A 13,401-nucleotide genomic window follows, 5' to 3' on the forward strand; every position below is an offset into this window, starting at 1 on the left:
CTTTTAATCTCTTCATTGTTTCTCCATTGCGCGAAAAACACTTCATTTAACTTATTTGTGAAAAGAGAAAGCTGATACAAACAAACCAAAATGACTGATTAAATTGTATATTTACAAAGTGATTGAAATAGATAAAATGAAGGGAGATTGATGTGTTTCAAAAATTAGAAGGGGTGTCTATGTTATTTAAGAAAATCTCAAGGGAAGTCAAAATAATTTTCCCTTTTATCATTAACGTCGGCTTTATCATTAGTTTTTTCTTATCTTCTCAATTCATATAACATTGCAATGTGCTTTGATGCACACCCCCCGCTTCGAATTATCCCGTGCAGAGCACGGGCCCGTGAGTAGCACGGGTTAGTTGCTTGTGGTATATAAAAAACACGAGATCTTTACTATATTTAATATTTTGACATATTTTTATTCTACTACGCGGTAATATTTAATAAAAATTATTTCAATATTTTTATCATTAACGTCAACTTTATCGTTAATTTGTTTCTTATTTCTCAATGCATATAACATTGCAAATGTGCTTCGACGCATAACCCGCACTTCAACGCTCAGCCCGTGCGTAATACGGGCCCGTGCTTAGCACGTGTCTGTTGCTAGTTCTTTTTATATTTGAGTGCAATAGAAATTCACTAGTTTGATTAATATAAATTGAAGTGGACTCTTAAACATGATGTTTTTTAAAAATAAAAATCTAACATGCTTGTTTACAATTAGAATTGAAATATCCTTGATCCAAAAACCAACGCGATATATATCCAAAAACACCTATTTGTAATCACATAAATCAATTTAAACAGGAAAAAGAAACTTCTATTTCATAATTTAATTCACAATTGTTGACACAAATGGTTAGGTCTTACAAATAGTTAAAAAATGAAATTGTGTTTGTAGGTTAAAGATGAAGAACTATCAATGCAAAACATCGTTATCCATGTGTTCGAACCCAAGACCTCACAGTTGTGTGTGAGTTTAATTTCAGAGGATTAACACTTCATCTAAGATAAAAAAAAACAAAAATTGAGATCATCACCTCAATTTGCTTATTTAGTTATTAAAGCACCGTCAATTTTTTTTAAGGATTAAAAGAACACCATCAATATCCTTAAAAAGAAAACAAAACACCATCAATATAAACCTGTATAATAGTATGGTTAAATATTTTATTTAAACGTAGTAGCATATGAATTTGAATTTTGAGTCGTATTTTGAGTTATGATTATGTTTTGAATTTGAGCAACTAGCCTATGAAATTATTATTGTTGGATCTTTATTTTTATTTTACATGTGTCATAATTTAGTTTTTAAAGTGATCGAGTCACCGATTTAATCCGGTTAAATACCTATATAAATATAATCTCAAGACCGAGTTATCTAACCGAGTCATCCGAGTTGATCCGGTTCAGTCATGCAGTTTAACCAATGACTCAATGGTTCAACCATTGACCCAGTGACTCAGTATCGCTGCCGAGTCAATGAGAGAATCTTGTTTTAAAACTATGGTTCATATTAAAAATTCATAGCTTAAAAAAAATCGTATTTAAAAACTCTAGTTTTTTTTTGTTGTAATAGAAACTTTTTTTTTTTGGCGTTAATCCTTCAGTTTCTATAGGAAATACATAGGTCCTACTAATCCGGAGTTTAGTCCGAAGGTAAGTAAAATCAAATAAAAAATTATTTTTTTCAGAAATCAAAAAATAAAAAATTATTTTTTTTCAGAAATCAAACTTAGATTCTTTCGGACAATTCATATCCAAATATGATGTAAAAGAATATTTATAATCGAAAAATCGTTTATAAAAATAAACTTTTAAATAATTAAAAGAAATTGAATTTAGCATAAACTAATATTGCATGCAAAATATATTTATAAGAAAGTAAACTTGTTGTTTTTTCTATGAGAACCAAAAAAATTAAATTCATTATATTGTGTGAGTTTAACTAGTATATTTCATCGATGTACACTTACTTTACACATACATTCAACAATATGTTTTTTTGAAGGAGTACATTCAACAATATCATGTTGACACATCAATTAACGAATATGACAAGATATGTTTTTATATTCATTAATTAATTAACGTTACAACATATCATTAATACATTCAACAATATGTTGACACAACAATAAACAAATATAACAAGATATGTTTTTATATTCGTTAATTAACGTTACAACATATCATTATATACATGTGTAAACAATTGTAGAACATAATATACTAATTAAATTTTAAACGTGTACAAGGATGCACAAAAAGCTTGCTAACCCCTTAAATTAAAAAGGCTATGTATTTCTCGTCTTATCTATCAACGTTTTGTTTGTGTGGATTAACCTCATATACTTACACTTATATTTAGGGTGTGCTTGGATTGAGTGTTTAGGAGGGAAAGGGAGAGGAGGGTTCACTTTTAATTTTTAAATTACGAACAACGTAAAATGTTTTTTTAAAATAAATTATGTGTTTTTGAAGTATTATTTAATCATTTATTATGTTGTTAATTCAATTTTCTAAAAAATCATTTTATAATGTCCGTAATTTAAAAAAGAAAAGCAAGCCCTCCCCTCCCTTCCCTCCTAAACCCTCCATCAAAACACACTCTTAATATCTCGTGAGCCTCGTTGCGAAAATAGATTAACGCGGGTGTCGTGCGTATACAATTCAATAATAAATATAATCTCGTGAGGATTAAGAATGAAATTTCATTTCATATCTATACTATACACGTTGTTTTTGAGGATTAATCTATTCTTATCTCCTTCTGTCAAATAAATAAAAAAATAATCTCGTGTGTCTCGTGGTAAAGAAAATATAATCTCATGCGTCTCGTGCGGACATAATTCAATAATAAATAAATAGTGAGATAAACCTTGAAAAGTTGAATAATTAAAAAGACTAATTGAGTATTAGAGAAAATTGATCAGCAATCCTCAAAAAACAAAACAAAACTGATCAGCAATGGAAAATGTTGTTGGAGTTGAACGGCCATTGAAACTTCACATGCTTCCATTTCTATCACCTGGTCATATGATTCCTTTGGGTGACATAGCAGCTCTGTTTGCATCCCATGGCCAACAAGTCACGATCATCACCACTCTCTCCAATGCTCTTTTCTTTACCAAATCTCTCTCCTCCATTGATCCGTTTTTCCTCCGCCTTCACACCATAGACTTTCCCTCCCAGCAAGTCGACCTTCCCGACGGCGTTGAATCATTGTCCTCCACCACTGGCCCTGCCACCATGGCCAATATATGCAAAGGTGCAATACCCCTGCATGAACCCATTAGAGAATTCGTGCAGAAGGATCAACCTGACTGCATCATTGCCGACTGTGTATACCCTTGGATTAACGACTTGGCCAATAAGCCTCATATCTCCACAATTGCCTTCACCGGATTCTCCCTCTTTACAGTATCCCTCATAGAATCCCTAAGAATAAACCGTTCATATTTTGACAAGAATTCGAGTTTGAGTTTGTTCGTTGATCCAAATTTTTCTCATTCAATCACCTATTGCTCAACACCACCAAAGCAATTAATCACATTTGAGGAAAGGATGCTTGAGACAATCCGCAAAATTAGGGACTCATCGTTAACAACTTTGCTGAACTTGATGGTGAAAATTGCATCAAACACTATGAGAAAACCATGGTTTACATGGCTTGGCATCTTGGGAGAGCAAGTTTACCTGTTTTGGTTGCAAAAAAGTAAGCAACGGTTAGGATTCTTCGAATCCCCTGGTATATTCATTGTTGGATAATAAGTAAAAGATATGCCGCGTTTATTTATCTTAGGTAAACTATACAAGTGATGTGGTCGTTGGGATGTTCCTAATTAGATAAGGCACCACCTGAATCAATGGGATTTAACACTGAGTATCTATTTAGGCTTTTCCCTCCAATGGCTAACTGCACCTGCTGATCGCACAGTGATCCTTACGTGCGGGGTCATGCTAATTCAAAGGTAATTGAAACATAAAATTTATCTTGGCTTTCTAGTGTTTCCCAAGGCAATGAAGGCCAAAGTTCCCTTAGGTTTTCCCATCTATGAATCTTAGGACACTTATAACACACTCTCTCTACGCTTTCTTAATAGTTCTACAAACGGACAACCTTAATCTACGTCTACCTTACTAAGGGATTCAAGAGAATGGTTCTATTAGGTTGTAGCTTTAAGTAGGATAGCTAGGTGCTTGTTTCCCTAATTATCAACCAGTTAATTCCTAGGTTCGGTAAGGCACCACCCGACCCAATGGGATTTAACATTGGGTACCTACGCCTAGGGTCAACAATTATTCCAGTATCTTTGGCTAATTAATAATCACTTACTTCCTAGACAGATAGTTATCAGTAAAGGGATATAAATATCAAGATATAATCATCTAGTTAGTGATAACAATATTAGGCCCTGTCACAACCTAAGTACCTGATCTAGGGTTGCACCTCTCACATAAATAAAACTACTTCCTAATAAAACTTAATAGCGAACAAAAGAATATAGCGAACAAAAGAATAAATAAAATAAATGACATATTAAATAAATAAATAAATATGCAACAAAAATATACAGAGGTTCATCTTATAAATCTAACCGAAAAAGACTTAGTTACACATGGTAACTAAAAACAAATTACTAAAGATAAAAACATACTCTAGAAAATCAAGGAGAAGATAGAAACTCTCCCGAAGCTCCAAAGTTGCCTTCCTCTTGCCACAGTTCTGAACGAGAAATTCTGAATGAGGAAGGCCGATATTTATAGTGAGAGTTTCTACCAGGGTTTGGGCTAAGAGTGAAGGCTTTACTCAAAACGGAAGCAGGAAAAGACAGTTAGACCCCGACTTTTTGCATGCACGAGGCTAATGACAGATGCACGGGTCGCATAGTGTAACACCCCGTTTTCCCAACATAAAAATTTCATTTAAAATCAGAGTATTTAATTCATTACGGAATGCCACACACTACTTTAACATCTCAAAACAGATAAAAATAATTATCCTTCAAAATCAACATCATGAAAAATCTTAAACTGTTGCAGCAGAAAATAGTTCAACATTTAAAAGTCTTGGCACGCAGGCCTTATTGGAAATTCTCATTAATTAGTTCATAAAAGAAACACGTAAGGAATAGAAGTAAAAGCAAGCCCCCATCCCGTTACGTATCAGAGCACCTAGACACCAACTGAGAGTCCACTCATGAACGCCTCTAATCTTTATTACCTGCACATTACCCACGGTCGAGGCAACATATACGCAGAAGGGGTGAGATTTCATAATCAATACATTAAGAATATAATCCAATAAAATGCATTTAACAACTTAAACATTAATAACATATCAACAATTAGCATATTTTTCATTTCATAACAAATACAATCATCAAATACCATTACTAATTTTCATCACAAATCATAATCAACTTAACACTTAACTTGACGACACAACTCATCTTTGACCATGCAACTCTATCAACTCAACAACAACTTAACAACTTAAACATCATGAACTTCTTGATATGCAAATGCATGTGGTACCAATCAACAACAAAATGAGCATAATGGCTCTTCAACGTGTGAGCACAAAGGCTGCCGGGCCTAAAGCCCCCAACTTTAATGAGCACAAAGGCTGCCGGGCCTAAAGCCCCCAACTTTAATGAGCACAAAGGCTGCCGGGCCTAAAGCCCCCAACTTTAATGAGCACAAAGGCTGCCGGGCCTAAAGCCCCCAACTTTAATGAGTATGCAATGAACTCAACTTCCAACAACTTAGACAACAACATAAACAACTCATACGACTCATAATCATGGACCACTCCTTGAATTCTACAACATAGACCGACTCATGCAACTTCAAGACACTAACAGTCAAAAGCAGGGAACAGCAGCAAGATACAACATTTAATAACATTTGAATGCGTTAACATCATCTAAGGTATGAATTACATCAACATAAATACCATAAAGCATCATTATAACATTCATGCAACCACACTTCTAATCTCAGTCACCTGAACAGACTGCAGGGTCTATAAAAACATCCTAAACAGCTCTCTTACTTAATTCTAAGGTCAACTCAAGACTACACGTGCGAAGGGATCGCATCGGGACAATTTTGGGCAACTAACAGCCTAACTCGCAGTGGCGAGTAACTCTGCTCGCAATGGCGAGCAAAGCGTGCATTCTGGGTTCCTAAGTCGTTACTCGCAGTGGCGAGTTATTCTGCTCGCAGTTGCGAGCTTACAGGTCACTCGCAGTTGCGAGTTGCATTGCTCGCAGATGCGAGCTCTGGGTTCTAGCTCGCCGTTGCGAGTGTTCTTGCTCGCAGATGCGAGCGATGAATGTCAGTACGGCCAGAAACCTAAAAATCACAACTTTTCACCTATATTCATGATTCCTTCATCCAAATAGCATCTAATTATCATCTTAAGTCATATCTAAGGTCTGTACACTAATTTTGCATCAATCTAACATCTGTTCTTGATTCATTCATCAAAATTGATCCTAAACCTAATTCTCAATTCTCACCAAAACTTAACCTAATCATGCTAAATTCATCCTATAGAATTACACCCTTAATAATATTGAAAATTAGTCTCACCCTTACCTGATAATAGCAGAATCGCAGCCCTCCTTTGGTTCTTCTCTCTTTCTGACTTTTCTCCCTTTTTCTCCAAAAACGTACGTACTACTTTTCCTAACTTATGTCTGTCTATTTATCTCTCCTTTGTACTCTTCTCACTACTAATTGCTCATCTCACCACGCAGCCCAATCTTTAATATTTTTATTTTATTTCTCATATCTTATTTTATTTAATAATAAAATAAGTCACACCAACATAACAACTTCACAACATCAATATACTTCACGTCATTCTAGAAAATCACATAATTTATCTATAAATCATGCAAACTATTTAAATTCTTAAATCATATAAATATATATATATATATAAATAAATATATAAATCCTCATTAAATTAAGTAAATAATTAAGACGGGCGTTACAACTCTCCCCAACTTATAGAATTTTCGTCCTCGAAAATTTACCTCAAGCAAACAACTCTGGGTAAGACTCCATCATCTTACTCTCCAGCTCCCACGTCAAGCTTTCACCAGTAGTGCCGCTCCAAACAACTCTCACTAGAGGTATTTCTTTGCCTCTCAACGTCTTCATTTTACGATCATCAATCCTCAAAGGTAAAGTCTCCACCGTAAGGTTGTCTCTAACTTGCACGTCATCACTCTGAATCACATGGGACGGGTCTGAAACATACTTCCTCAGCTGCGACACATGAAACACATCGTGCAAATTCGATAAATGCGGTGGTAAGCCAACTCTATAAGCCACAGTGCCAATTCTCTCAGATATCTGATAAGGACCAATAAACTTTGGAGTCAACTTCTTTGACTTCAATGCACGACCAACACCGGTCGTTGGGGTAACTCTCAAGAACACATGGTCTCCCTCTTGAAACTCAAGGTCTTTCTTACGCTTATCATGGTAACTCTTCTGTCGACTCTGCGATGCTTTCATCTTCTCTTGAATCATTTTCACCTTCTCAGTAGTCTGTTGAACAATTTCTGGTCCTAGAACCACACTTTCACCGGTCTCAAACCAACACAACGGAGTCCTACACCTCCGACCATACAAAGCCTCGAAAGGTGCCATCCCAATACTTGAATGATAGCTGTTATTATAAGTGAACTCTATCAACGGAAGATGACTATCCCAAGTTCCACCTTGCTCAAGTACACAAACTCTCAACAAGTCTTCGAGTGACTGAATTGTTCTTTCCGACTGACCATCTGTCTGAGGATGATATGCCAAACTCAATCTCAACTTAGAGCCTAAAGCCTCTTGCAAACTCTTCCAAAATCTAGAAGTAAATCGTGGGTCTCTATCTGACACAATGCTCGAAGGAACACCATGCAGCTTCACAATGTCTCGAATATAAATATCTGCCAACTGAGCCACAGGAAAACTAATATTAATCGGAAGGAAATGTGCCGACTTCGTCAATCTGTCAACAATCACCCAAATTGCGTCATTCCCTTTAGGAGTATTTGGCAAACTCATCACAAAATCCATGGATATACTATCCCATTTCCATTCTGGTACATCTAACGGTGTCATCAACCCAGCAGGTTTCTAATGCTCTACCTTCGACTTCTGACAAATCAAACAAGAGTACACAAATTGTGCCACATCACATTTCAATCCTGACCACCAAAACAGCTTCTTTAAATCATGATACATCTTTGTAGCTCCCGGATGAATGCTCAAGCTACTCCTATGACTCTCTTCCAGAATCATCCTTTTTATCTCATCATTGTCTGGAATACAAATCCTACCTTGGAACCTCAACACACCTTGATCATCGACTTTAAAGTCACCATCTTCAGTTTGATTACTAGCAACCAACAAGTCCACAAACTTAACATCAACCTTCTGTGCATCTCTAATACTTTTCAAGAAATCGTTATCAATTTTCAGCATTCCTAACTTAACGCTCCGAGACGACATTTCACAAACTAAGCTCATATCTCTAAACTGTTCAAGTAATTCAAATTCCTTCACCATCATAGCAGACATATGTAAACTCTTCCTACTTAAGGCATCCGCAACAACATTAGCTTTACCCGGATGGTAATTCAAACTAAAGTCATAATCCTTCAACAATTCGAGCCACCGTCGCTGTCGCATATTCAATTCTTTCTGATCAAACAAATACTTCAAGCTCTTGTGATCACTAAACACCTCGAATCTCGAACCATACAAGTAGTGTCTCCAAATCTTAAGGAGAAATACGACTGCAGCTAATTCAAGGTCATGAGTAGGATAGTTTCGTTCATGAGTTCTCAACTGTCTTGATGCATAAGCAACAACTTTACCATCTTGCATAAGCACACCGCCTAAACCCAATTTGGACGCATCACAATACACCGCAAAAGGTTCATCAGGTTTTGGCAAAATCAAAACTGGAGCCGTCGTCAAACGCTTATTCAATTCATTAAAACTGTTCTCACAATGAACATCCCACACAAAGGTTTTACTTTTACACGTCAACTGAGTTAACGGAAGTGTCAACTTAGAAAATCCTTCTATAAATCTTCGATAGTATCCTGCCAAACCCAAAAAGCTTCTAATCTCTGTAACTGACTTAGGAGTCTCCCATTGTGATACTGCTTCAACTTTAGATGGATCGACTGCAATACCACTACCAGAAATAACATGGCCCAGAAAACTTACCTCGTTCAACCAGAATTCACACTTAGACAATTTAGCATACAACTTCTTCTCTTTCAGCACTTGCAAAACGATTTTCAAATGTTCTGCATGTTCTTCTTCTGTCTTAGAGTAAATCAAAATATCATCGATGAACACAACCACAAAGCGATCCAAAAATGCATGGAAAATGCGATTCATATACTCCATAAACACGCCAGGCGCATTACTCACACCAAAAGGCATCACCTTATATTCATAATGACCATATCGCGTCCTAAAGGCCGTCTTCTGCATGTCTTCATCTTTTACTTTAATCTGATGATAACTCGACCTTAAATCAATCTTGCTGAACACACGTGCACCCACCAGCTGGTCCATCAAATCATCAATTCTAGGAAGTGGATATCTATTCTTTATAGTTACTTTATTCAATTGTCGATAATCAATACACAACCTCATACTTCCATCTTTCTTCTTAACCAACAATACCGACGCTCCCCAAGGTGAAACACTCGGTCTAATGAACTTCTTATCTAGCAATTCCTCTAACTGTTTCTTCAACTCAGCCAACTCAGAAGCTGACATACGATAAGGTGTCATAGACACAGGCTTCGTTCCCAGAACAAGGTCAATAGAAAATTCAACTTCTCTCTCCGGTGGTACATCAGGGATTTCATCAGGGAAAACTTCAGGAAAATCACACACCACCTGCAACTTATCAATCACTGCTTGATTCTCCAAAGATAAGGATGCCATCAAGGAAAACATCAAGATCCCATCGCGTTCTAATTGCTTCAGCTGCTTAGTAGACAAAAATTCTGCTCCACTTTCCTCTTCAGCAGAAGAGAAACGCACCGACTTACTAAAATAATTAATGAGAACATGGTTGTACTCTAACCAGTTCATACCAAGAATTACATCCATTCCACTCAGAGGCAGACAAACTAAATCAATCTCAAAATCACGATCAAACATAGACAAAGGACATCGTAAACAAACAAGAGAAGTAGTCACTGAACCCTTAGCTGGAGTTTCGACGACCATTTCTCCACTCATATCAGACACAGCAAGACCCAACTTAGAAGCACAATCAAAAGCAACAAAACAATGTGTAGCACCAGTATCAATAATAGCAACTAAAGGAGTATTGTTAATATAACAAGTACCTCTGATCAAACGATCCTCATTTTCAGTCTGAGTACCAGTCAAAGCAAACACTTTCCCTCTAGTCTGAGTCTTCTTCGGATTCGTACACTGAGACCCAATATGACCCTCTTCTTTGCAGTTAAAACACACAATGTCCGCATGCTTACACTCTGCAAGTGTATGTCCTTTACTGCCACAACGAAAGCACCGTTTAATATCCTTAGTACAAGCATTACTCTTATGGCCTTTCTCGCCACAAGTGTAACAAACAACCTCAGCACCAGCATCCTTCTTATTTGACCTCCTCTCATCATTAGCTCTTCCTTTTCCTTTGTCAGCAGGAGCACTGTAAGGCTTTGGGCGACTTTGTTGGCCCTTATAATGAGCTTTGATGTCATCTTCATAGATTCTGCATCTGCTCACCAAAGCAGAAAAGTCACGGATCTGTTGGTAACCAATGGCTCGCTTAATATCAGCACGCAAACCATTCTCGAACTTGATACACTTAGAGAACTCAGCATTGTCCCCAGTGTAGTGTGGATAGAACTGAGCCAGCTCCACAAACTTTGCTGCATACTCTGTCACCGACATGTTTCCTTGCTTCAGCTCAAGGAACTCGATCTCTTTTCTTCCGCGAACATCCTCAGGAAAATATCTGTTTAGGAACTCTCTCTTAAACACAGCCCAAGTAATAACTGCATCATCCTGCTCTAGGGTAGGTTGGAGGCTCACCCACCAGTCATCAGCTTCCTCAGCCAGCATATGCGTTCCAAAACGCACCTTCTGATCATCAGTACATTGCATAACTCTGAAAATTCTCTCAACCTCCTTGAGCCACGTCTGTTCTCCATCAGGGTCATAACTTCCTTTGAAGGTAGGAGGATGATTTCTCAGAAAGGTCTCCAACATTCTCACATCAGCATTCGCACCAGCACCAACATTTGGATGTTGTCCCACAGCTTGGGCTACAGCTTCCAAAGCAGCAGCAATCACAGCATCATTTCTTCCAGCCATTCTAGTCCTCTTATAGCAAATAAGATTCGCAGCCTCCAGGTCTCTTCTCTGCACAACACACAACATTTAGAATATCATAATAGTGGTATTCCAACTCCTAAAGACACAACTCGACTCACTACTTGGCCGGACGGACCGACCTGCTCTGATACCAATTGTAACACCCCGTTTTCCCAACATAAAAATTTCATTTAAAATCAGAGTATTTAATTCATTACGGAATGCCACACACTACTTTAACATCTCAAAACAGATAAAAATAATTATCCTTCAAAATCAACATCATGAAAAATCTTAAACTGTTGCAGCAGAAAATAGTTCAACATTTAAAAGTCTTGGCACGCAGGCCTTATTGGAAATTCTCATTAATTAGTTCATAAAAGAAACACGTAAGGAATAGAAGTAAAAGCAAGCCCCCATCCCGTTACGTATCAGAGCACCTAGACACCAACTGAGAGTCCACTCATGAACGCCTCTAATCTTTATTACCTGCACATTACCCACGGTCGAGGCAACATATACGCAGAAGGGGTGAGATTTCATAATCAATACATTAAGAATATAATCCAATAAAATGCATTTAACAACTTAAACATTAATAACATATCAACAATTAGCATATTTTTCATTTCATAACAAATACAATCATCAAATACCATTACTAATTTTCATCACAAATCATAATCAACTTAACACTTAACTTGACGACACAACTCATCTTTGACCATGCAACTCTATCAACTCAACAACAACTTAACAACTTAAACATCATGAACTTCTTGATATGCAAATGCATGTGGTACCAATCAACAACAAAATGAGCATAATGGCTCTTCAACGTGTGAGCACAAAGGCTGCCGGGCCTAAAGCCCCCAACTTTAATGAGAACAAAGGCTGCCGGGCCTAAAGCCCCAACTTTAATGAGCACAAAGGCTGCCGGGCCTAAAGCCCCCAACTTTAATGAGCACAAAGGCTGCCGGGCCTAAAGCCCCCAACTTTAATGAGCACAAAGGCTGCCGGGCATAAAGCCCCCAACTTTAATGAGTATGCAATGAACTCAACTTCCAACAACTTAGACAACAACATAAACAACTCATACGACTCATAATCATGGACCACTCCTTGAATTCTACAACATAGACCGACTCATGCAACTTCAAGACACTAACAGTCAAAAGCAGGGAACAGCAGCAAGATACAACATTTAATAACATTTGAATGCGTTAACATCATCTAAGGTATGAATTACATCAACATAAATACCATAAAGCATCATTATAACATTCATGCAACCACACTTCTAATCTCAGTCACCTGAACAGACTGCAGGGTCTATAAAAACATCCTAAACAGCTCTCTTACTTAATTCTAAGGTCAACTCAAGACTACACGTGCGAAGGGATCGCATCGGGACAATTTTGGGCAACTAACAGCCTAACTCGCAGTGGCGAGTAACTCTGCTCGCAATGGCGAGCAAAGCGTGCATTCTGGGTTCCTAAGTCCTTACTCGCAGTGGCGAGTTATTCTGCTCGCAGTTGCGAGCTTACAGGTCACTCGCAGTTGCGAGTTGCATTGCTCGCAGATGCGAGCTCTGGGTTCTAGCTCGCCGTTGCGAGTGTTCTTGCTCGCAGATGCGAGCGATGAATGTCAGTACGGCCAGAAACCTAAAAATCACAACTTTTCACCTATATTCATGATTCCTTCATCCAAATAGCATCTAATTATCATCTTAAGTCATATCTAAGGTCTGTACACTAATTTTGCATCAATCTAACATCTGTTCTTGATTCATTCATCAAAATTGATCCTAAACCTAATTCTCAATTCTCACCAAAACTTAACCTAATCATGCTAAATTCATCCTATAGAATTACACCCTTAATAATATTGAAAATTAGTCTCACCCTTACCTGATAATAGCAGAATCGCAGCCCTCCTTTGGTTCTTCTCTCTTTCTGACTTTTCTCCCTTTTTCTCCAAAAACGTACGTACTACTTTTCCT

The 13,401-nt window shown here is 37.3% G+C and overlaps 1 protein-coding gene across 1 annotated transcript; it reads left to right on the forward strand.

The window, feature by feature from the left end:
- The first annotated feature begins 2,975 nt into the window (after positions 1–2,975).
- LOC146901014 (UDP-glucosyl transferase 73CC6-like) lies at positions 2,976–3,776 on the forward strand. Its single transcript, XM_085737003.1, has one exon. The coding sequence runs from the start codon at positions 2,976–2,978 to the stop codon at positions 3,774–3,776; it is 801 nt and encodes a 266-aa protein (XP_085593129.1).
- Positions 3,777–13,401: the final 9,625 nt, after the last annotated feature.

Source organism: Medicago sativa, chromosome 8 (assembly GCF_051527215.1).
Source record: "Medicago sativa cultivar Bolivia chromosome 8, Bolivia_mono, whole genome shotgun sequence".
In the NCBI taxonomy this organism is placed as follows: domain Eukaryota; kingdom Viridiplantae; phylum Streptophyta; class Magnoliopsida; order Fabales; family Fabaceae; genus Medicago; species Medicago sativa.

Coding starts and splice junctions, on each gene's coding strand:
- LOC146901014 (XM_085737003.1), top strand. CDS start 2,976: ATGGAAAATGTTGTTGGAGTTGAACGGCCATTGAAACTTCACATGCTT.